At 41.8% G+C, this 25,459-nt stretch overlaps 1 protein-coding gene across 1 annotated transcript in view; it reads left to right on the forward strand.

The window, feature by feature from the left end:
• Window positions 1-25,459, forward strand: part of cep290 (centrosomal protein 290) — a 50,125-nt gene that overhangs the window by 18,480 nt on the left and 6,186 nt on the right. The window contains exons 21-45 of the mRNA XM_063000756.1: window positions 533-682; window positions 761-876; window positions 962-1,064; window positions 2,571-2,801; window positions 2,926-3,099; window positions 4,204-4,315; window positions 4,434-4,639; window positions 4,810-4,961; window positions 6,253-6,364; window positions 8,558-9,013; window positions 10,408-10,572; window positions 10,736-10,843; window positions 11,815-11,949; window positions 12,827-13,090; window positions 13,524-13,631; window positions 13,827-14,026; window positions 14,616-14,829; window positions 18,112-18,249; window positions 18,549-18,770; window positions 19,236-19,370; window positions 19,833-19,978; window positions 20,074-20,229; window positions 21,694-21,817; window positions 23,149-23,283; window positions 23,875-23,961. Coding sequence (XP_062856826.1) covers window positions 533-682; window positions 761-876; window positions 962-1,064; window positions 2,571-2,801; window positions 2,926-3,099; window positions 4,204-4,315; window positions 4,434-4,639; window positions 4,810-4,961; window positions 6,253-6,364; window positions 8,558-9,013; window positions 10,408-10,572; window positions 10,736-10,843; window positions 11,815-11,949; window positions 12,827-13,090; window positions 13,524-13,631; window positions 13,827-14,026; window positions 14,616-14,829; window positions 18,112-18,249; window positions 18,549-18,770; window positions 19,236-19,370; window positions 19,833-19,978; window positions 20,074-20,229; window positions 21,694-21,817; window positions 23,149-23,283; window positions 23,875-23,961 — 4,149 coding nt within the window. The remainder of the gene's footprint in view (window positions 1-532; window positions 683-760; window positions 877-961; window positions 1,065-2,570; window positions 2,802-2,925; window positions 3,100-4,203; window positions 4,316-4,433; window positions 4,640-4,809; window positions 4,962-6,252; window positions 6,365-8,557; window positions 9,014-10,407; window positions 10,573-10,735; window positions 10,844-11,814; window positions 11,950-12,826; window positions 13,091-13,523; window positions 13,632-13,826; window positions 14,027-14,615; window positions 14,830-18,111; window positions 18,250-18,548; window positions 18,771-19,235; window positions 19,371-19,832; window positions 19,979-20,073; window positions 20,230-21,693; window positions 21,818-23,148; window positions 23,284-23,874; window positions 23,962-25,459) is intronic.

Genomic DNA, 25,459 nt, shown 5'->3' on the forward strand with positions numbered 1-25,459 from the left:
TCAAACAGCAGCAATAGATGAGCGATCGTCTCTGACTTTACATCTACAAGGTGGACCAACTAGGTAGGAGTGTCTAATAGAGTGGACACGGTATTTAAAAACTCCAGCAGCGCTGCTGTGTCTGATCCACTCATACCAGCACAACACACACTAACACACCACCACCATGTCATTGTCACTGTAATGCTGAGAATGATCCACCACCCAAGTAATACCTGCTCTGTGGTGGTCCTGACCATTGATGAACAGGGTAAAAGGAGGCTAAAAGGTATGTAGAGAAACAGACGGACTACAGTCAGTAATTGTAGAACAACAAAGTGCTTCTTTATGGTAAGTGAAGCTGTTAAAATGGACAGTAAGGAGGTGGTTTTAATGTTATGGCTGATCTGTGTATTTTGTGCATATCAAATCTGACCTAGAGTTGTTCAATAATGATGCAGGTTTAAAATGGGTATATTTTACTGTCCCTAAAATCGCTTGTGAAACCACACATTAATAAAGATAAACGTTCTTGTTTTTAATCTTTGCTCAGACTTTACGTTTGGAGAGCGAGATTGAGACAGTAAGGCAATCAGCTGGCACGGCTGCCCCTCCTAAGACTCTTTTGCTACCTGAGGAAATGGCACCAAGCAGTGTGCAAGTCATTAATTCCCTCAATGAGTACATGATCCAGCTGTTACAGGTAAGCATTCGAGCTACTCTGTCTATATATATTATTTGTGGGAGAACTTGGTGACTAAGAGAACCAACCACTTTTCAGGAGATAAAAATAAAAGAAGACTCCAGCAAGCTGCTCGGCCAGGCCTTGGAGGAGTACAAGAGGAACTTTGCAGTCTTAAGGCATCAGCAGGGCTTGCTGTACAAAGAATATCAAAGGTCTGTGCGGTTAGAATTGCAAATGATCAAATATTCGAAATACTGACACATTCTTTCATATCAGCGCTGTCTGTTTTCGTTTTAGTGAGAAAGAACTCTGGCAGAAGGAGAAAGACTCGTTTGCAGAGATCAAAGCCAAAATGGAAGAACAGAAAGAACTGGATGCTGTAAAGATCCAAGAGTATAATGTAAGATCTGTACCATGTAACACAGTTCTGATGCAATGAGACAGTAGACACATGTTCAGTCTGCAGTCGCTTCTTAACACCTGCCAGTATTCGGTTCCCACACAGACCTGTATCATGTACAGAGAGGCATATTGTGCTCATATGAGCTCGCCCCCCTACACTCGCTCAGGCACCCAGACCAGTCCTGGATGTTATACATCACAGCAGCAGCTAGAACAGTGGTAGCCTAGTGGGTAGAGCTTTGGGCTATCAATTGAAAGGTTAAGAGTTCGAATCTCAGCTCTGGCATTTAGCCAATGTTGGGCTCTTGAGCAAGGCCCTTAACCCTGTCTGCTCTGGGGGTGCCTTATAATAGCTGGCCCTGTGCTCTGGCCCCGCCCCCCAAAAAACAAGCTTTGATATGGTAAGAAAGAATTTCATAGTACTGTATACTGTAAGGGTTGGTTTCACAGACAGGGATTAAGCCTAGTCCTAGACTACACAGCATTTTGAATAGAGATTCTCCATTTAAAGCAAAATGTAGTCCTGGACTAGCCTTAATCTTTGTCTGGGAAACCAACCCTATATGTATTAATGACAAATAAATGCATTCTGTTCTGTTCTGTCATTCTATAGAAGAGAGCCCATTTGCCCCTTCCGTACTCAAACATGGCCAATTATGTTTAGATAAATAGATGGATAGACAGACAGACAGATACTTTATTGATCCTGAAGGAAATGCACTTGGCAGGTCGATGGCTCTGCTGAGTTCTCGATTTCAAACACAGTGGCAGTGGTGTGCTAGCGCTTCAGACCACTTTGCTATTCGAGAGTCCGTAATTAAGATTTTTTTATTAGAAATCCCTGGTTTTTGGCGCCTGGAATTTTCAATATTCCGCTAGCATACCAGCGACCGTGTTTCTGAACTCCTCAGTTCGAAAATCGTTGTTGCCACCGGTCGGCTGGGCGCCATCTGGCAGGCATAATTGGCAGTGCCTGCAGCAGATACTAATTGGCCACTGTACACCTGTACGCCTCTTCCGACACGTGTACAGCCCTCCTCTTCTTAACCCTGCATTCTGCACAGGCGTCTCTTCCACCTATCAGGGTCCTAACACAGCATATGAAGACCCACCCACCCACACATAGTCGGGTATCTCTCAGCAGCGGATTGGGTATCTATGTGTGGGTGGGTGGGTCTTTATACGCTGTGTAAGGACCCTGATTGGCGGAAGAGACGCCTGTGCAGAATGCAGGGGTGAGAAGAGGAGGGCTGTACACGTGTCGGAAGAGGCGTGTACAGCGACGTGCTCTCCTCGGATGCAATCGGGTATCTGTCAGCAGCGGAAGACAAAATTGAGTGTACTAAATCGGGAGGAAAATGGGGAGAAAATGCATAAAAATCCCCGTTTTTCAAACTTTAATCAGTCTGCAGGTCAAAGGTTGTCCATGTTTTTACATCTAGGAATTTCACAGTTTCCCGTTTACAGTAATACTCTTTCTTTTGTTTTATGTCTACTTCTTTAGCACTGGCTAGAAGCTCTACAGCAGGAGCCAGCTGAGATCCGGAGGCAGGTGGCTGAAGCTGCTCGTAAAATGACCGTACTCAAAGTGAATGAGAAGTCTCTGACTCGCCGATACACCACACTGATGGAGCAGGAACAGCATCTCAGGAAGGAGAACAACAAGCTGAAGGATGATTTTGTTCAAATGGAGGCTACAGTCACTGAAAGGATTGGCTACCTGCAGAGGTTTAAGGTGCATCCTTTTTTTACAACATAATGTCTATGCACTTTTCTATTGGAAGCAAATCGAAATAAAAAGCAAAAAGATGTGAAACTTGAATTTAAATGTAATTAAAAATGACTGTTGACTCTTACAGGAGATGGCTTCATTTAAAATGGCCGGACTACAGAAAGCTCTTGATGAAAGTGTTCCGTCATCAGAGCTAGAAAAGGCACTCAAGCAGTATAATGACCTCACAATGAAATACAGAGACCTGCTCCAGAAAGATAATCATCTCATTCAGAGGACCACCACACTGGAACATATGGAGGTAGGTGTTTTTGTTTTATTAGTTTATTCCACCACAGCGAATTGTTCTGGTCCACATCACCGAGTTAGTACGCCGTATGCCCCTCCTGACACAACTCTCCTTATTTTATCTGAACGTAAGTCCAACAACGAGAACACACTGACAAGTGCACTTCTCAGTGGCCCCACCTGATAGCCAATCATGTCTGTGTAGATGCCCGACCGGCTAGTAACACTCCTGGAACTCGAATCTTGATCTCAGCTGTAGTGGGCTGTAGTAGAATGTTTTACCGCTGTGCCACCAGAACATCTTTTTAGTATCAATACTTAAAGAGACGAAAAGGTTGTAAAACCCAACCCAGCAGGAGCTGATGAATGAATGTTTGCACATTTTAAATAAAAGGTCTGTATTCTACTATAATTATATGTAGCCGGGACATATTTGTATGGCTACGTTCACTATATGGCCAAAAGTGTTTGGGCACCTGACCATTAGCTTGTTGGACATCCCGTTAAAAAAAACCAAATGGTATTAAAATAGAGTGACCTCTGTAATTTTTTTCAGCTATAACAGCCACTCTTGGCAGTTGTAGTCTAGTGGTTAAGGAACTGGACTATTCGAAAGGTCACTGGTTCAAGCCCCATCACTACCAGGTTACCATTGTTGGGCCCTTGAGCAAGGCTCTTAACCCTTAGTTGCTTAGGCATTATACTGTCACACTACTGTAAGTCGCTTTGGATAAAAGCATCTGCTAAGTGCCGAAAATGTAAATGTTCCAGTTCATTACAAAGCTGTATAATGGAGCTGGGGTCAGGGCTCTTTACAGGCCAGTGGAGTTTCTTTAAACTTAGTTTTTTAATGTCTGGATTAGGCATGGAACAAGAAAGGGCCTTCCCTAAACTGTTGCTGCATAGTTGGAAGCATATGATTTCTTTTTTATATAATTGATTTATTACATGTAGTAATTGTTGTGGCTGAAACACATGAATTTAGAAAATAAGATGGATTGTCCCAATACTTTTTGGTGTTAGTGACCCACTGGCACTAATTTGACAGCGTTATGAATTGGAGTAATTGTTTTGTTATGGAATAATTATTTTATTGTGTTATTTGTTGTTGTTTCAGAATGAAAACCTCTCGCTCCGGGAGCAAATCAGTACCGTCAACAAAGAGCTGGAGATCACAAAGGAAAAACTGTACACTCTAGAGCAAGCCTGGGAACACATCAACACTGTTGGTGAGCATCTGCACACAAAAATGCAGGGATCAATAGGGAATCAAAAAGAAGAAACCAAGCAAAAGTAGACAAGAGAAGGAAAGATTGTACTCATTCATGAGGATGTTTGTGTTTCCAGGTGAAGAAAGCAATATGGCTAAAGCGGCTAAGGCTCTGGCAAACAGCGAAATTGCGTCTGTGTCCAAGCGCATCACCACTCTGGAGATGAAAGAACTGAATGAGAGGCAAAGAGCTGAGCACGCTCAGAAGATGTACGAGCACATGAGGAGCTCTCTGAAGCAGGTGGAGGAGCGCAACTTTGAACTGGAGGCCAAGTTTGCTGATGTGAGTTTCACGACAAGAAAATGTGTTTAAAATATGATATGCATTCAGAAGTCGTGCATTCGTTATATTCCGACTGCTTGCAGATGTCTGTCAGCACTCATAAAAGACTCAAATTATGCAAGGCCTTAAGTCATACAAAATTGTGTGTGTGCGTGTGTGTGTATGTACAGATGGCAAAGCAGAACCTGGAGGCCCAGCGGACTGAGCGTGAGCTAAGAGACGAGCTGGCTGCCAGTGTTAGTAAGGAAGCCAGCGAAGCAGACAGACGCCGCATTACAGAACTGGAGAAAAGTGAAGCTCAGCTTAGGATTGAGGTGTCCAAGTAAGCTAAATTAAACCTATTATACAGTTCAACCAGCTCTAACTTTTTATCCAAACACCATTTATAGGGAACTCGGATGTCGATGTAGTAAAACACACTAGCACATCAGAACTGCGAACGTCTCGGACTGTGAGTTCGTATTGGGTAACTGGATACAACTACATTGGGGGAACAGTTGGAAAAAATGCATTAAAAAAGATAATTTATTGTTCTTAGCTTAAGATTCAGGCCTTGTTTACACATTGTCGGTCAATGCCACATAATTAAAATGATAGATTATTTCCACATAAAGATTAACCAGCACACATAAGCACTCCTTTAAAAAAATAACAAAGCACAGAAGCTGCATGTTTTAATTTCAGTTCCATATTTTACCACCACTTTATCCTGGTCAGGGTTATGGTAGCTCAGATTTCCCTGCAATCACTGGGCACCAATCCGTCATGGGCCGTCCCCCAAGACATAGCCATTAATGTCTGTGTGTAGACACCCGACCAGTTGATAGCACTGCTGGGGATTTAAACCCTGGATCCAAGCGCTACTAGAGTGCCCAGTGGTTGAGATTATTATTATTAGAAATTTGAGATGTTACTGCAACCGTGGAAATGAAACTGACCTTTTTTCCATGACTTTGGTTTTTGGAAGTATACACTAGAATAATTATTGGCTTACTTGTAAATGTTTTATGTAATAAGATGGACTGTTACAAGGTATATTTTACGGTATACTTACTGTACAGTATAATGTTGTGATTCAAAGTGGACGGTAAGGAATTTTAAAACATTTACAATCATTTAATTTGCAAAGCATCATGGGAACTGTAATTCTTTTACCTTACCAAGACAGTCAGTCACGTTGTACCATCTACATTTTTTTTTTAACTAAATACGATTTCCTAATATAAGAGTTTATGTGGCGCTTTGGTGGCACAGCAATAAACTATGCAAGCCCACTACTGGATGCTTTTTGTGGAATTGAATCCAGTTTTAATGAAATTAGTATAATTGAGAAAACTGAGTAAGAGGAAAATCACTTTTTAAACACAGATCCAGTTTTTTTGTGCTCAGTTAAAATCTTTATATTAAATTTAGTCTGAAGATCTAAACGGTTTGTTTACAAAAATATTTAAAAATAAAGTGGGGGCAAATAATTTTGTGACATTGAAAAATGATCCAAAGAACCATGTGTAAACTAGGCCAGAGTTATCAGACCTATACCAACTAAAGATGCTGATTAAATGTGTGTGTGTGTGTGTGTGTGTGTGTGTGTGTGTGTGTGTGTGTGTGTGTAGGCTGCGGGAGGTTTCTGATGTAGCCAAAACACAGGTTTTTGCACTGGATGCTAGGCAGCAGTCCCGAGAGAAGGAAGTGGAAAGCCTCAGGAGACAGGTGCTCGACTATCAGGTAAAACTTTTGTATAAAAATACAAAATAAAAATAAAATACAAAATAAAAATACAATTTTAATTCACATTATTTAAAAAAGGGTAAAGGGGCATAAGCCAATGTTTTTCTTTAACCAAGTTAAAAAGACTTTTAGAAGTTAAAAATGCTTAAGGATGGTTTATTGATACATGTCTGCAGAAGAGGATTATAGACCCTTAAATTAAAACTAACATATATTTTCCTAACATTCTGTTCTTTCTAAAATTTCTTTCTTTCTTTATTTGTACTAGAAATGTTTACTGCAGCACTTCCGTAAGTCGCTCTGAATTACAGTGTCTGCTAAATCCTTTGAATGTAAATTCACTGTGATAACAGTCTGAATGTATTACAATGACACTAGCATGAAATGAAACTAGCACTAGCATGCTTGTTTAGAACAGTATTAAAATCATTATTATTTCTCACAGTAAGGGGCTTAGTTGGTGCAGCGGTAAAATACACTCAGATCCGGGATTTAAATCCAATGCTCTTGGGCCTCTACACACACATACATATACACATACAGTGTATCACAAAAGTGAGTACACCCCTCACATTTCTGCAAATATTTTATTATATCTTTTCATGGGACAACACTATAGACATGAAACTTGGATATAACTTAGAGTAGTCAGTGTACAACTTGTATAGCAGTGTAGATTTACTGTCTTCTGAAAATAACTCAACACACAGCCATTAATGTCTAAATAGCTGGCAACATAAGTGAGTACACCCCACAGTGAACATGTCCAAATTGTGCCCAAAGTGTCAATATTTTGTGTGACCACCATTATTATCCAGCACTGCCTTAACCCTCCTGGGCATGGAATTCACCAGAGCTGCACAGGTTGCTACTGGAATCCTCTTCCACTCCTCCATGATGACATCACAGAGCTGGTGGATGTTAGACACCTTGAACTCCTCCACCTTCCACTTGAGGATGCGCCACAGGTGCTCAATTGGGTTTAGTCCATCACCTTTACCTTCAGCTTCCTCAGCAAGGCAGTTGTCATCTTGGAGGTTGTGTTTGGGGTCGTTATCCTGTTGGAAAACTGCCATGAGGCCCAGTTTTCGAAGGGAAGGGATCATGCTCTGTTTCAGAATGTCACAGTACATGTTGGAATTCATGTTTCCCTCAATGAACTGCAGCTCCCCAGTGCCAGCAACACTCATGCAGCCCAAGACCATGATGCTACCACCACCATGCTTGACTGTAGGCAAGTTACAGTTGTCTTGGTACTTCTCACCAGGGCGCCGCCACACATGCTGGACACCATCTGAGCCAAACAAGTTTATCTTGGTCTCGTCAGACCACAGGGCATTCCAGTAATCCATGTTCTTGGACTGCTTGTCTTCAGCAAACTGTTTGCTGGCTTTCTTGTGCGTCAGCTTCCTTCTGGGATGACGACCATGCAGACCGAGTTGATGCAGTGTGCGGCGTATGGTCTGAGCACTGACAGGCTGACCTCCCACGTCTTCAACCTCTGCAGCAATGCTGGCAGCACTCATGTGTCTATTTTTTAAAGCCAACCTCTGGATATGACGCCGAACACGTGGACTCAACTTCTTTGGTCGACCCTGGCGAAGCCTGTTCCGAGTGGAACCTGTCCTGGAAAACCGCTGTATGACCTTGGACACCATGCTTTAGCTCAGTTTCAGGGTGTTAGCAATCTTCTTATAGCCCAGGCCATCTTTGTGGAGAGCAACAATTCTATTTCTCACATCCTCAGAGAGTTCTTTGCCATGAGGTGCCATGTTGAATATCCAGTGGCCAGTATGAGAGAATTGTACCCAAAACACCAAATTTAACAGCCCTGCTCCCCATTTACACCTGGGACTTTGACACATGACACCAGGGAGGGACAACGACACATTTGGGCACAATTTGGACATGTTCACTGTGGGGTGTACTCACTTATGTTGCCAGCTATTTAGACATTAATGGCTGTGTGTTGAGTTATTTTCAGAAGACAGTAAATCTACACTGCTATACAAGCTGTACACTGACTACTCTAAATTATATCCAAGTTTCATGTCTATAGTGTTGTCCCATGAAAAGATATAATGAAATATTTGCAGAAATGTGAGGGGTGTACTCACTTTTGTGATACACTGTATATACAACGTAATTTTAATTAACTGAATTCATGTTAATGAATATTCTATTAACCAGGCTCAGTCTGATGAGAAGGCCCTGATCGCCAAGCTCCACCAGCACATTGTAGCACTACAACTGAGTGAAGCTGCAGCCGTTAGCAAGCTGCAAACCTGCACTACTCGTCTGCACCATCTAGAGGCCCAGAGGCTGCGGGCAGAGCAGCAACTGGATACCCAGCAGCAGGCTCTGTGGCAAGCACGCCAGGAGGGGCGTCATCGTGCCCGGCACCTCCGCCATGCCCTACATGCCCTGCGCAGGCAGTTCTCTGGAGCGCTTCCCCTCGCTCAGCAGGAAAAGTTCTCCAGCACAATGTTGAAGTTGCAGGAGGATAGAGCGATAGCAAGGGAGGAGGCACACAGGGCGCAGGAGGAACGCAGCATGGCTGAGGGGAAAGCACAAGAGCTGGAGCTCAGGTTAAAGGGCCTTGAGGAGCTGACGGCCACGCTGAAGGACGTGAAAGGAGCCCACAAGGTATGAAGTGCTTAAAGGAATAAACATACACTATATGGACAAAAGTATTGGGACACCTCCTCTAATTACTGAATTCATGTATTTCAGCCACAACAAATGCTAAGTGGTGTAATGAATCAATTTTTTAAAGGAGATAATATGCTATGCAGCAACAGCTTAGGGAAGGCCCTTTCCTAAATGGGGGGTGGGACTAGCCTCATGTTCCCAGCCTTTTACGGCCTAGTAAAAGCACCTTTACCTGTCTTTTTTTTCCCATTTTTGTCACTATTTTTTGTCCTGGTCAGGGTCACGGTTGGACAGGGCTTTGGCCACTCCTATCCCAGACTTAGCCAATCACATCTGTCTAGACACCCAGCTTGACATAGATGTATTTTATTTGGATTTTAACATCATGTTTTACACACTGGTAATAGCTGGTTACATCAGTTCAAGTTTAAGCTTAAGTTTAATGTCAAACACAGGCATGGACAATTTTGTATCTCCAATTAACCTGACTGCATGTTTTGACTGTGGGAGGAAACCGGAGCTCCCAGAGGAAACCCACACAGACACGGGGAGAACATGCAAACTCCACACAGAAAGGACCCGAACCGCTCCATCTAGGAATCAAACCCAGGACCTTCTTGCTGTGAGGCAATATATATATATATATACATACCGATAAGACATAACATTATGACCACTGACAGGTGAAGTGAATCACGGCACCTGTTAGTGGGGGGGATATATTAGGCAGCAAGTGAACATTTTATCCTCAAAGTTGATGTGTTAGAAGCAGGAAAAATGGACAAGCTTAAGGATTTGAGGGGGGAGCAAAGGCTGGCCCGTGGGGTCCGATCCAACAGACGAGCTACTGTAGCTCAAATTGCTGAAGAAGTTACTGCTGGTTCTGATTGAAAGGTGTCAGAATACACAGTGCATCACAGTTGCAGGGCTGTTTTGGCAGCAGTAGGGGGACCGACATATACAGTGGGGGAAATAAGTATTTGATCCCCTGATGACTTTGTAAGTTTACCCCCTTACAAAGACTTGAACAGTCTATAATTTTTATGGAAGGTTTATTTTAACAGAGAGAGACAGAATATCAACAAAAAATCCAGAAAAAAAACATTAAATAAAAGTTATAATTAATTTGTATTTAATTAAGGGAAATAAGTATTTGATCAGCAGGGGATCAAATACTTATTTCCCCCACTGTATACACCCACTTTGACATTCCACACTTTGGACCTGATTATTTGACATCTTTGGATTAGTTCTGTAAACTTCTGGACCATACTTTTTTTTTTACATTGAAATGTCAGTACATATCTGTATCCATTGTCTAAATACTGTTTAGGAAGCATTATACAGGCAATAGGAGAGCTTTGTGTTATATTTGTTGACCCATACAGGTGAGTGAGTGGCATAAGAAGCTGGAGGAGGCTCGTCTGCAGGAGCTAAGGAAGAACCGAGAACTGGTTGCACAAAGGGAAGAGATCAAGTACCTGAAAAACATGGTGGCTGAACAGGAGCACACCATCAGCAGCCTGCAGGAGGAACTGGTGCAGCAGAACAATGTAAGGCTGCCATTTACCTAAAAATACAAGAAAAGAAATGCTGACTTTTATTTTCAATTAATTATTATTAATGATATGTTGTTTCTTCCCGTTTGTACTGTAAAGAAATGAGTATTAAAGTCTATGTACAAAGATGTGAGAGTTTGATTTGTGATTTCCCCAGCTGATGGAGGAGCAGCAGCTCTCCTGGGATCAAAGGGAGGTGGAGTTGGAGCGGCAGCTAGACGCTTATGAGAAACAGCAGAGCCAAATCATGGGATCAGCTCAGAAGGTTCTGTTTTGCTCCACATCCTGTTTACAGCAAGTCTTTGACCAATTTTGTTATATAATATACTTCCAGCATTTTAAATGTGCACACATAACTTTTGACTTCGTTTATTTAAATAAATACAAACAAGTATGCAATTATTAGCATTAACAAGGATATATTTACCCATTGCAGACCCAGACCATTGTCCTGCACTTTTTTCTCCTGTAAATTGTTTTCACTGTGTTTTTGTGTATGCTTATAAGTACATACTGTTTAGTTTAGATGTATAAGTATAAAGTCAAAATATATTGTGTTTAAAATTTGATGTTGAATAGTTCTTTCTTCTCAATGTCTCAGGCAGTTTCCAGTAAGATCAGGCACATATCTAGTCTAGAATTAAGCTGGGACCAATATTAAATATTATATTTAGGTATACTAGGAGACTGTACTCATTTGGGTGGCGCGCAGAGGTCTAACACCACTGCTAACTCACCACGGCTGAGATCTGGAGCTTCCGAGTTTAAGAATCTCAGCTCTGCTATCAGCCAGTTGGGCTACACAGACATAATTGGCTGTGTCCGAGGGTGGACAGGCTGATGGAATTCCTCATTGTTGCTGCAACTGCTGGCGAATAATAGAGATCAATGCGTGACTCTCTCACCTGACAACATACAGAGGTTGAAGAACCTGCTTTTAATGTTCTGGTGCTAGATGCCACAGGACTTCCTAGGATGTCTTGTGGAGCTTATGTCTCGGTGCGTCAGCTCTGTTTTTTCATATGGATGGAGGGTCGGTCGTAATGTTTTGGGTCATCAGTGTATATACAAAAGGAGAGATTAATGTAAACATCAAACAAAACAGTTCAAAGATCAATGCACTCCATATTCATATTATGACTGTTGAGTAGATTATGTCAGCCTCTTTTGAGATAGTAGTGGTCTTAATATTGAATATTATTATTTTTCATTAAAACTGCTAATTTGTGTATTTAGTTTGAAGACGCGTCATGTTTCCTGCCAGACCCGAACCAGCCTCTAGCCCACCAGCTGGACCATGCATTGAGTAAAATAAAGGAGCATGCCCGCACAGTTTTGGAGATCCAAGCCACCTGCAAGACTCTGGAGGAGGTACAGCTAAATATCATTCATCATGTATTTGCCTTTCAAGACATTAATTGTTATAGAACTTGGAAAGAAACATCACAGCCACTTCATTTTGTGATTAATTTATTTTTGTGCAGGTAATGTTTCTTTATCTCAGATTTAATCTGATTTATATCAGATTTCCTGGATCATATGGAGTGTGCATAAATAGTTTAGATGTCTCGACAAATTCTCCTGGCTATCATCAAATTTCATTTAGTCATGAAGACTGGAAAACTGCCACATACTTGTTTTTTTTCTTTTACCTTCCTACATGTATTCATGCTTTGTATCTTGCACTTGGTAATACTGTAACATAATCATGTACATTGTATGGGCAGAAGTATGTGGACATCTAACCATGAGCTTGTTGGTCATACCATCCACAAAACTGTGTAACTGTCAGTACTTAGAAAGCATTTTTAAGGTCAGTCACTGACCTCAGATAAGAAGATCCGACTTGCAGTCCATGCTGTGATATATTCCAACGATATTAAAAAGGGTTGATGTCATGGGTCTGTACAAGCCACTGGAGTTACTCCACACCAGCCTCGTCAAGCCATGCCTTTATAAACCTTGCTTTGTGCACAGGGGTATAGCGATGCTGGAACCCAGTGAAACAGGAGGTTACCATAAATGTCACAAACACCACATCTGAAAGCATGTTTTTTATATTATAAGATTGATTTTATTGAGCTGTTAGCAATGAGTGTGGCTAAAACTCATCACCTGATTCATTTGCAGAATTGTCCACATACTTTTACCATAGAATGTCTAATTTACTGGTGGATGTTAAGCAGTCTCTCAAGCTTTTGTGCAATCTAAAGTTCAGTGCAAACTTTGACCTTTTTTGTGTAAACAGAAGCTGAAAGAAAAAAAGGCAGGACTGTGGCAGGCTGAGCAGAACGTGCTGTCACGAGACCGAGTCATTAACGAGCTGCGCCTCCGGCTTCCAGCTGCTGCTGACAGGGAGAGGCTCCTCGCTGACCTGAGCAAACTGGATGATTCAGGCAGCCAGCAGGCCCTAAAAATCGCACACCAGACTATTAGCAATCTGCAATGCCGCCTCGACCAAAAAGAGGAGGTCCTTAAGAAGTACCAGAATCTTCTCACCAGGGCTAGACAGGTATTGAAGCATCACTTAATTGTCAATAGAATTATCTCTAAATGGTCTCCACTTTTCTGGAGTCACAACTGGATTTTGGGTCATGGACTAATGTGTGGTAATGAATCCTTGCTTTAGTTGTTTTCCGGTTAAATTATAAGCATGCAATTTAGTAAAGAACAAGCCAACATTTATACAGCGTTACACTGCCTTGCATATACTGTAGTGTATACATATCCTGACATTGCACAACACTGCATTACATAATATTTGCACTCTTGACATCCTGGATATTTTGCACTAGATGTATTTATTGCGTGTATGTTAACTGTGTGTGTTTCAAGCTTCTTAAAACTTTTTTTTGTTCATTTTTTATCACTGCACTGGAAAAGTTGTTTGCAAAGTAACAAAAGCACTATGCATATTTTACCAAATCTTGGTTGTCGATCAACAGGAGCAAGGAGAAGCAGCAAAAAGATATGAGGAGGAAGTGCGGAACCTGCACGAGAAGCTGGATCTTCACTCTGATGTGTCTCTGGACCGCTTTAGACAAACAGCTTTGGTAGGATAACACTCTCATTTTAAATATGCAGCAAAACCTAGCATATTCATGACCTAAATACATCAGTCTTTTTATTTCAGATCTTTACAGATACTTCTTTCAAAGCACCTAATGCTACCTGGTCTCATTTTCAAATAAACAGTCTAGTAATCATGAAATTCACCACCACCTTAATCATATGTCTAAAATCTGCAGGAGTTGATGAAAAAACCCACCATCGCTGTTCCCACCACAAAGCAGCTACAGCGACTGGCTGAAATGGAGCAGACCGTCTCTGAGCAGGACACGTCTATCTCATCTTTAACTCAGAAGCTAAAGGAGCTGAACGCTGAGCTCGAAAAACAAAAACATCTCACAGCTTCTCAGGCCAAAGAGCACGCGGCACAAAGAGCCAAGTAAGTCTTACTGACCCTGTCTGTCAGAGACTAGAATATTAAGAATATTGTAATAGCGTACCTTTAACCACCAGATATGACTTTATATTTAACCCAAACTTCCAAGTTCCTAAGTCACACCACATATGAATTCATAAAGAAACACACAAACACACACACACAGTAGGCCTTTATGTGTAGTAAGCGCTTACCAATTAAGTGAGAGAGGTAGACTACCAAGTGCCATTAAGTGGATTCAGACTCATCGCAACCATATGAATGGTGTTTCTTCAGAACATTTTGTCAGCCAAATGGTGCACTTTTTATAGAAGCCTCTCCAGCAAAGTCGATACGTAAATGTTATGGGTGCTTAGATTGGTACTCTGCAGCCTAATTTATTATACTTGAAATAAATACATATATTATCAAAAATCTTCTTAGTATAATTTTATGCGTATAATGTTGGTTTTCAATTTTGTTTAAAAAAAAAAAAAAACAAGTATGCATTGTTTATTTAGCTCATGCTTCATAACGAAAATTAAATGTAATTGGATTATTTTAAGATCAGGCTTTGGGATCAGGCTTTTTGTCTGACTGCTGTGATTTCCAGGCTGGAGGAGAGGCACTCGTTCCAAATAAAAGCCATATCTAAAGAATCAGAGGAGCTGAGATTACAGCTGTCACAGATGGAAAAAGAGCTTCATTACTTCCACACAGAGCTGGAGGTCCAAAAAGAGGCTAACGTGCGCTCACCAAGCAACACCATGAAGAATTTGGTTGAGCGTCTGCAGGCCCAGCTGACCCTCAAAGAGAAGCAGCATAAGGTGAAAGTTCCTGAAAGCACTTAACAAAAACAAGTTGCTGCAACATGCAGCTTAATGTGTGTCGAGAAAGCATGTGCTAGCCAGCATGGATGGTACGCACAGGCCACCAGAGTGCACAAGACAATTTTGCTGTGTACACAGATGACAAATCTAACCATTTTAAACACTCAAAGAAAATCTATCAAAATCAAAATATGTAGCATAGACAAAGCGACAACAATAATTAAACTCTTGGCAACCATGACAGTCACTCACTCACTTTCTTAACCGCTTATCCAATTAGGGTCACGGGGGGGGGAGTAACACCCTGAGTAACACCCTGAGTAGCACACAGTAACACCCTGGACGGGGCGCCAGTCCATTGCAGGGCAGACACACATACACACACCAGTTAACCTGACTGCATGTTTTTGGACTGTGGGAGGAAACCGGAGCTCCCGGAAAAAACCCACGCAGACGTAGGGAGAACATGCAAATTCCGCACAGAAAGGACCCATATCGCCCCACCTGTGGATCGAACACAGGACCTTCTTGCTGTGAGGTGACAGTGCTACCCACTGAGCCACCGTGCCGCCAACCATGAAGCTGTATATATAAGATCACAACAACCCCTAAAAACAATGAGAACAGTAACTTTATATACAATGAGTAAACTGATAACCTCTCCTGTCATGAATGTGGTCAACATGGCATTAAACCTTAAATAAATAAACAGTGAGAACTTCTTAAATGTTATATAAAAAGTGAATAAATTGTATATTTCAAAACCCTTTTATGTACCACTGTCTTCTATCTATGTAGCTACAGTCATGGCTGAAAGTGTTGGCACCCCTGAAATTTTTCCAGAAAATGAAGTATTTCTCCCAGAAAATTATTGCAATTACACATGTTTTGTTATACACATGTTTATTTACTTTGTGTGTATTGGAACAACACAAAAAAGCAGAGGAAAAAAAGGCAAATTTGACATCATTTCACACAAAACTCCAAAAATGGGCCGGACAAAATTATTGGCACCTTCAACTTAATATTTGGTTGCACACCCTTTGGAAAAAATAACTGAAATCAATCGCTTCCTACAACCATCAACAAGCTTCTTACACCTCTCAACTGGAATTTTGGACCACTCTTCTTTTGCAAAATGCTCCAGGTCTCTCGTATTTGAAGGGTGCCTTCTCCCAACAGCAATTTTAAGATCTCTCCACAGGTGTTCAATGGGATTTAGATCCGGACTCATTGCTGGCCACTTCAGAACTCTCCATCCATTTCTGGGTGCTTTTTGAAGTATGTTTGGGGTCATTGTCCTGCTGCAAACCCAGCTTTCTGACACTGGGCCCTACATTGCGACCCAAAATCCTTTGGTAATCTTCAGATTTCATGATGCCTTGCACACAGTCAAGGCACCCAGTGCCAGAGGCAGCAAAACAACCCCAAAACATCTTTGAACCTACACCATATTTGACTGTAGGTACTGTGTTCTTTTCTTTGTAGGCCTTATCCGTTTTCAGTAAACAGTAGAATGATGTGATTCTGGTCCAATCACTTGTAATCTCACGGTTGGACTACTGCAACTCCCTCCTGGCAGGAGCTCCCATGTCCACTATTAAACCCTTGCAGCTCATCCAAAATGCAGCTGCCCGTCTGGTTTTTAACCAGCCCAAACACTGCCACATCACCCCACTGCTGCGTTCTCTTCACTGGCTTCCTGTAGCTGCACGCATTCAGTTTAAAACACTGATGCTCGCCTACAAAGCCAAAAATGCACCAGCCCCAAGCTACCTTCGCGGTCTAATCAAACCCCGCTCTGTACCACGCAACCTCCGAGCCACTAGTCTCGCTCGACTTGAGCCTCCACCCAGGACTAAAGGAAGACAAGCATCAAGGCTCTTCTCTGTTCTAGCACCCAAGTGGTGGAATGAACTTCCTCTGTCTGTCCAAACATCTGAGTCTCTTGCTGTCTTTAAAAAACGATTAAAAACTCACCTTTTTACTAAACACTTAAGCTGACTTGTACCTATTTACTAACATTTTCCATTTTCCAAAAAAAAAAAAAAAAAAAAAACTTTGGTTCTAACAGGTTTCAGCAAATTCATGTTCTTTGACTGTTGCTTACTAAAACTTGAGAAATGAAATGTTTACTATGGAAGCACTTCTGTAAGTCGCTCTGGATAAGAGCGTCTGCTAAATGCAGAAAATGTAAAATGTAAATGTAAATGTGCTTTACAAAAAAGCTCTATCTTGGTCTCTTCTGTCCACAAGACGTTTTCCCAGAAGGATTTTGGCTTACTCATGTACATTTGGGCAAACTGCAGTCTAGCTTTTTTATGTCTCTGTGTCAGCAGCAGGGTCCTCCTGGGTCTTCTGCCATAGCGTTTCATTTCATTCAAATGTCGACGGATAGTTCGCGCTGACACTTATGCACCCTGAGCCTGCAGGACAGCTTGAATTTCTTTGGAACTTGATTGGGGCTGCTTATCCACCATCCGGACTATCCTGCATTGCAACCTTTCATTAATTTTTCTCTTCCATCCACATCCAGGGAGATTAGCTGCAGTGCCATGGGTTGTAAACTTCTTGATTATGTTGCGCACCGTGGACAAAGGAACATCAAGATCTCTGGAGATGGACTTGTAACCTTGAGATTGTTGATATTTTTCCACAATTTTGGTTCTCAAGTCCTCAGACAGTTCTCTTCTCCCCTTTCTGTTCTCCATGCTTAGTGTGGCACACACAGACACACAATGCAAAGATTGAGTCAACTTCTCTCCTTTTTATCTGGTTTCAGGTGTGATTTTTATATTGCCCACACCTGTTACTTGCCACAGGTGAGTTTAAACGAGCATCACAAGTTATTTACCCACAATTTTGAAAAGGTGCCAATAATTTTGTCCGGCCTATTTTTGGAGTTTTGTGTGAAATTATGTCAAATTTGCTTTTTTTTCTCTGCTTTTTTGTGTTGTTCCAATACACACAAAGTAAATAAACATGTGTATAACAAAACATGTGTAATTGCAATAATTTTCTGGGAGAAATACTTTTCTGGAAAAATTTCAGGGGTGCCAACACTTTCGGCCATGACTGTATAGGGGTACCCTTACCCCAGTTTGGGTCTGAAATCAATGAAACCTTTAAAAACACAGTAAACACCTGTTATTATATTATATAAATTATGTATCTTGATAGTTTGATGTTAATGCATCCTTTGCACTCAGCTGTACCAAGACCATCAGGTTTTTTGAGGAGGCATTAGTTGACAGTTGATAGCATTTTCTTGGTGTACAGGCTCTCAGTAAAGCTTTGCTGGAGCTTCGAGCACAAATGACGTCTCATGCTGAGCAACAGATCATTGCAAACGCAGCTCAGAAGGAGGAGTCACTCAACATCCAGCAGATCGTGGACAAGCAAACCAAAGAGCTAAAGGTCAGCAGTCCAAAACTTGCATCTGCATGCATGCGCACATCCTGTTTGAGCTTTGACAACCACACGCTGATAGATCTTCACATTCAGCCTAAATTAATTAACTCAATTATTTTAGGGCTTGGTGTCAATGTTTCTGGAACTACTTGTATCTTTTAGCTTATAACAGCACACCAGTACAATGCACACCTCTAAAATCTGAGCTTTATTTTTTCTAATCTGTCATTATAAAAATTTAAGTGATTTTGTTCATGTTCTTTTCACATGTTCCCTGTGCTGTGTGTATGTGCTCTGGCTGGCAGGCCCGTGTAAAGGAGCTAAGCGAGGAGCTGCAGTCTGTAAAGGAGAATGTACGAACAGGAAAATCGCGGGAGAACTCTTTGAAGGATGAGATTGAGAGCCTCAACAGGGAGCTGCAGAGAAACCAAAAGAACCAAAGCAGACTGCAGAGTGAAAGAGACACTCTGGAGGAAGAGCTAGACCAGCTCAAGCAAAAAGTCAAGAGACTTAATAGTGGCCTGCAGGTCGGGCTGCACAGACTCCTATGTCACCGTCACACTGATAACTTTTTAAGATAAGATAAGACTTTATTGATCCCCTTAGGGAAAAGATAGGGGTGCTCAGCTGGCACAGTAGTCTAAAGTGCTAACACACTACAAATACATTAAGGGTGTTTGTGGTGTTTCTGCAGAGAAATTTTAACTGAAAATTGAAAATGACTGAACAAATCGAGCTAAAATGTGCTAGCACGTTAGACTGCTGTGCCACTCGAGTGCAAATAATTTTTTAATGACAGATAATCCATATGCCATTCTGAATGTTACATTTTCTTCGAATTTAAATATACAGTGTAGGTTCTAAATTTGCTAAAATACACACTGTGGCGGTGTGCTAGCTTGTTAGAACTCTGCACAAGTTGATAACCCTTTTTCTTTCTCTTTAAATATAGGTTAAACTGAACTAGGTTTTGTGTTCGGGGTGTGTTGTAGGCTCAGACTGAAGCTGAGGTTAAATCGTCCACTGTAGAAGCTTTACAGAAGAAAATCCGTAGGCTGGAGACTGAACTGGACAGAAAGAGTGTGGCAGAGCCGACTGAGAAGAAAACAGCTGTGAAGGATGACAAGGTGAGAACATTCATTTATGAATTCATTTAAATCAGTGAAGCAACATGGTGGGGTGGTGCAGCTGGTAAATAGGTGCCCAAACAACAGTCTGTGCTTAGTTCTAGCATGTTCACCCTGTGCCACTATAGGTTTTCTCTGGGTGCCTCAGCTTTCTCCCACCTCTCAAAGACATGCAGTAGGTGGACTGGCTGCTTTAAAATGCCTCAAGTGTGTATGAGTAAGTGAGTCTGTGTTGTTCTGGGATAATCCGGCTGTTCCTGCTTTGCACTCCTTGTTTCTAGGTGCAGCCAGAATTAAGTGGTTGGTGAACATGAATACATGAATAAATGTCACTGTGCTCTTTTAGGATTTCAGGCTAAATGCTAAACTGTTGGCATAAAACATACAGCCATGGATGTAGCCTGCACTAAAAAGTAACAGTTTATAAGTTATTTCTTTATTGAAATATTTCTTTTGGAGCAGTCCAACAAAGAAGAACTGATCAGGTGGGAGGAGGGTAAAAAGTGGCAGACCAAACTGGAGAAACTCCGCAACATTTTGAAGGACAAGGAGAAAGAGACAGAATCCCTCGCCAAACAAGTCACCACCCTGAAAGAGCTCTACGGGAGGTAACCATTGGTCACAAAGCATTTTAACTTAATTTAAAGTGTGAAAATGTCTGATGATAAAATCTTGTATTCGAACACTTTCTGGTGTTGTGCAGACTGGAACAAGAGAAGCTAGGCCTGCAGAGGAAGTTAAAAAGTCGCAGTGTGACCGTGGATCAGGTGGTGGGTACACGAACCCTTGAGGCTGACAAAGAGATCGAGGAGCTGAAGAAAAGGAACTTTGAGCTGGAGCAGCAGATTGAGATAATCAAGTATGTGTTTGCTTAATGGTATAATGTACCGAGTTAAATAACTATTTATTACAGGGGGTGCACAGCAAAAGCCTCAGCAGTGTGGGCAGTGGTAGCTTTGTGGTTAAAGTACTGGACTAGTAATCGGAAGGAAGACCTGCCACTGCCAAGTGGCCACTGCTGGGTCCTTATGCAAGGCCCTTGTATTCGGTCACAAATGTAAACTGCTTTGGATAAAAGTATCTGCTAAATGCCGTAATTGTAAATGTAAATGCACAGTTTAGTACATCCTCAGCTCTATCACCCCTGCAAAACTTGCTAACTAACTAACAAGTTGAGTATAATCACTGGTGACTTGTTCAAGTGGCATGTGTTAAAGTAAACAGAGTAAAACGTAATGTCACACAAGATTCATCAGTTTACAAGTTTTAATGTCAAACACAGTCATGGACAATTTTGTATCTTCAATTCACCTCACTTGCATGTCTTTGGACTGTGGGAGAAATCCAGAGATCCCACAGAAAACCCGGACACACACGGGGAGAACATGCAAACTTCACAAAGAAAGGAGCCGGACCACCCCACCTGGAAATAGAACCCTGGACCGTCTTGCTGTGAGGCGACAGTGCTACCCACTGAGCCACCGTGCAATCCAAACATATATTAATTACCAATGTGCGATCAATTTTAAAATTAGAATAAGAAAGTGCAATATACAACAACGGAGACTCCACAGACTGTTGAATAAATGTACACCGACTAGGCATAACATTATGACCACTGACAGGTAAAGTGTATAACACTGATTATCTCTTTATCACGGCACCTGTTAGTAGGTGGGATATATTAGGCATCAAGTGAACATTTTATCCTCAAAGTTGATGTGTTAGAAGCAGGAAAAAGGCTATTGTGGGGTGTTCCCGGTCTGCAGTGGTCAGTATCTATCAAAAGTCGTCCAAGGAAATTCCCCAGATCTCAATCCTATCGAGCATCTGTGGATGTGCTGGACAAACAAGTCCGATCCATGGAGGCCCCACCTCACAACTTACTGGAGTTAAAGGATCTGCTGCTAACATCTTGGTGCCAGATACCACAGCACACCTTCAGGAGTCTAGTGGAGTCCTCAAAGGGTCAGGGCTGTTTTGGCAGCAAAAGGGGGACCAACACAATATTAGGAAGGTGGTCATAATGTTATGCCTGATTGATGTAAGTTGAAAAAAAGTGTATTGCAGGCATTAAATTCTACATTTGTTTATATCTACAAAATACAATGGAGCTTGTAAAACACTGGAAATCCTTTAAACTTGATTAAATGAACAAAATGATTAAATGACCAGCTGCTTGTTTTATAGTGTTGCACAAAATGTCCCAACATTTCCAGAAATGGGGTTTGTACATGTATGTATCTGCAAGATACAAAAAAACGTAGTGGTTGTGAATCACACTGTTACAAGGTCACTTTTTATTCTCTTTTTTGTGGTTTAGACAGCAGCAGGCTTTACCTCGAGATGCTGCCATGGAGGACATGAACATCAGAAACCTCTATCTGGAAGAAAGACTTCATTCACTGGAGAGTCAGCTGGCCAAAGAACCCCCATCCAGACCATCTGTAAGTATCCCAGCTTTTTATTCCAATATTTATATAATAGTAATGACTGATTCTGTAATAGTATAATAGTAATTTAGAGTTTTATTCATCCTCTTTTTTTAATGGACAAAAAGAGTTCAAAGAGTTTATCAGCATAATAAAATGCTAAGTGGTTCCAGTAATCTTGCACTACATACCTAGTGTTTTTTTTCTTAAGTTCTCCCTTCTATTTGCTTACAAGGATAAAAGTGGATTTTCTTCAGCCCAGATCAGCGTGTCTTCTAAAATCCTGCAATCTATGACCTTTGAGGTCACACATGACGGAGATGAAAACAGCCAAACGTTTTTGTCAAGCAATGTGAAATCTTGCCATTCACAAGGACATTGTAGGGATGAAGATGACCCCAGGTCAGTGCTGAAAGTGGAAACACCAGTGATGGTGGATAACACAGTACATCAGGCAGCTGCAGAAGAAAGTGGGCATGGCCAAGAAGAAAACTCATTTCCTAAAAGGGAGAGTAGTCCGGAGCTAGACTCAAAAGACCTGGCAACAGCTGATGAAATGCCTGTAATGGAGACTGAGGTGAATTTTACCGAGACAGAGAAAGAAATTCAGATCTTGCCCAACATGCAAGACTCAACAGAATTGGCCCAAAAGGAACTGGAAGGATCAGGCAACCCTCAGGAGATGCCTCCAGAGAATGAACATGTGGATTCAGAGAACAACCAAACGGTTGGGCTTAAATGTTCTGTTAAAGGGCAGGGTAAAACAGACCAACTAAAAGAGGCAGTCGAAATGTCTATGACTGAGAGTACCTCTGTATTCTTAGAGCCAAACCAAGGCTTGCAGAAGCTTGAAGAGTCACTCATTGGAAACAAGAATCTGTCTGAGCAATCACGTGGGTCTGAAGAACAGATTCCCTTTACAGAGCTGCAAAGACTTTGTGCTTCAGATGGGGATCAAAGTGTCATCGAGACTAAAGACATAGAAAGCTGTCTCACCACACAGACTGACTTTGATGATGTGCCCGAGCCAGAGCTTGTCATTGCAGACAGAAAGCTTAAAGCAGTGGCATCACTAAATGCTACGATGGATGGTAATGAACAGGGGAGGAAGGGTGAAATGAAACCACACAAGGTACTGGATCCTAGCACATTTCATCAAAAAACCTCCAAGACAGTTCCCCAAAACCAGCCTCATAGCTCTATAGGCATCTTGCTTGTGTTTGTTTTGCGCTGTCCCAGCATTTTACCCCTTGGTGCATAGTAGCAACCATGTTTTGTTGTCAAACTCTGGTATGTGCTGCATTGTTCTATCTTTGTTGTAAAACATTACGTCACTTTTTGCACAGACTTCAGGAAGGGGATCAGGTACACCATCACAGAGGGAGCATGACCTACAAAAAGAGAACCTCAAGCTCTCCAGTGAGAACCTGGAGCTTCGCTTTCAGTTGGAGCAGGCTAACAAAGACGTGCCACGTCTAAAGGTACAATTGAGATCGTACAGTTTACCCACCCAGGCACCTCTATTCCTCTGTTGAGGTGCTGGTTCAAGAAACCTGTAAATATAAAAAACAGATCAACGTTTTCAAACATAAGAACTTAATCACATGTTTTGGGAACAATACACTAAAATTGCTTTTTTTTTTTGCTTACTAATATTTCCTTGCAATTTCATTAAGGTCATTAGAAAAATGAAAACGGATTGTATTGCGTAACTCTCACAATACAGCTCTTCATAGGAAGCCGTTTCTGGCAGGTGAAAGGACTGCATGCAAGTTGAGGGGTGCACATAATAGTCTGCGGATTTTCTCAGTTAGGGTGTGGGGGTCTCAAGTGGCTAAGAAAATTATCCCTAAGGAATTAGGTAGGACTAAATTAGACAAGAAAAAAATACAAAAGACAAAAACCATGGGGTTCTTTGTGGTAAAGCTCATTGTCTGGATGGTGTAAATAAATAAACAAAATATTAAAAATCTGATTGTTTAAAATAATGAATTGTTCTGAATTGTTGCTTGTCCTGAAACGAATACATTAGGGCACAATGAGGTTAAAAACTTTTTATTCTTTATTAACAGGATCAGGTATCTGACCTTAAAGAAATGTGTGAAGCCTTAAAAAAGGAGAAAGCAGAAGTGGAAAAGAAGCTGGTGCATGCCCGTGGGGTAAGCTGTTATTGCATGACATGTTCATGAACATTCACGCTCAGGTGGTGCAGCGGTCTCGCTACTATTAGGTGCTATTGGCCAACTGTCTTCACAGACACAAATGGCTGTGACCTGCAGTAGGCTGGTGCCCTGTTCGAGGTATTCCTGCCTTGCTCTCAGTGTTTCCTGGTGGACCTGCCGCGACCCTGACTAGGATAAAGCCGTTGATAAAAATTCCATGAAGTGAAAACAATGTGAAACATTCAGATACATTTATTATACATCGGCGCCCAGGTGGCGCAGCGGGATATTCCGCCTACGCACCAGCACAGAGTTTCTGAACTCCTCGGTTTGAAACTCGGTGTTGCCACCGGTCGGCTGGGCGCCATCTGGCGGGCATAATTGGCAGTGCCTGCAGCAGATACCAATTGGCCACAGTATCTGCAGGGTGGGGACCAGACTATATGTGGGTGGGTGAGTAATCATACACTGTGTAAGGACCCTGATTGGCAGAAGAGACGCCCGTGCAGGAAGCCTGGACGCGAAGAGGAGGGCTGTACACGTGTAAAGAAGGCGTGGGCAGCGGCGTGCTCTCCGTGGATGCAAATCTGGAGTCTGTCAACAGCAAAAGACAAATTGGATGCGCTAAATCAGGAGGAAAAATGGGGAGAAAATGCATAAAAAATAAAAATAAATAAATGTAAAAACAAATTATTATATGTGTTGAATAAACAAGGGCTTGATTTTTTTGCTCAGCTCAGCTTACTGTTCTTGATGCTCTACTACATGATATGAACCAGAATAATGAATTCACCATATACATTTACATGTGACTAAACACTAATTTTTTTCACCATCAAGACCACTCCAAATTCAGCATAATTTATCTGACTCATTTAGCATAATTAATATTCAAATACTGCAGATAAGAAATATGAAAAGAAAAAAATGATACAACTGATAAAAAAAATTATACAAATGATACAAGTGAGGTATCATGTTAAGTTAAGGGAGATAAACTAAGAGACACCAGCTGTATTGCAGTAGGGACATGCAACCTTGCTAAATGTAGGCTATAAATAGTTTATCGGGGATATAATCATTAAATTCCATGAAGAGATTAAATGTGGGTAGCACTGTCGCCTCACAGCCAGAAGGTCCTGGGTTTGATCCCCAGACGGGGCAGTCCGGGTCCTTTCTGTGCGGAGTTTGCATGTTCTCCCCGTGTCTGTGTGGGTTTCTTCCGGGAGCTCCGGTTTCCTCCCACAGTCCAAAGACATGCAGTCAGGTTAATTGGAGACACTGAATTGCCCTATAGGCCCTATGTGTGTGTGTGTCTGCCCTGCGATGGACTGGCACCCCGTCCAGGGTGTTACTGCGTGCCTTGCGCCCATTGAAAAGCTGGGATAGGCTCCAGCACCCCACCCTAATTGGATAAGCAGGTGCGTGAGTGAGTGTGTGAGTGAGTGAATGAGTGAGTGAATGAGTGAAGGCGTGCGTGCGTGCGTGAGATTAA

Source organism: Trichomycterus rosablanca, chromosome 8 (genome assembly GCF_030014385.1).
Source record: "Trichomycterus rosablanca isolate fTriRos1 chromosome 8, fTriRos1.hap1, whole genome shotgun sequence".
NCBI lineage: Eukaryota > Metazoa > Chordata > Actinopteri > Siluriformes > Trichomycteridae > Trichomycterus > Trichomycterus rosablanca.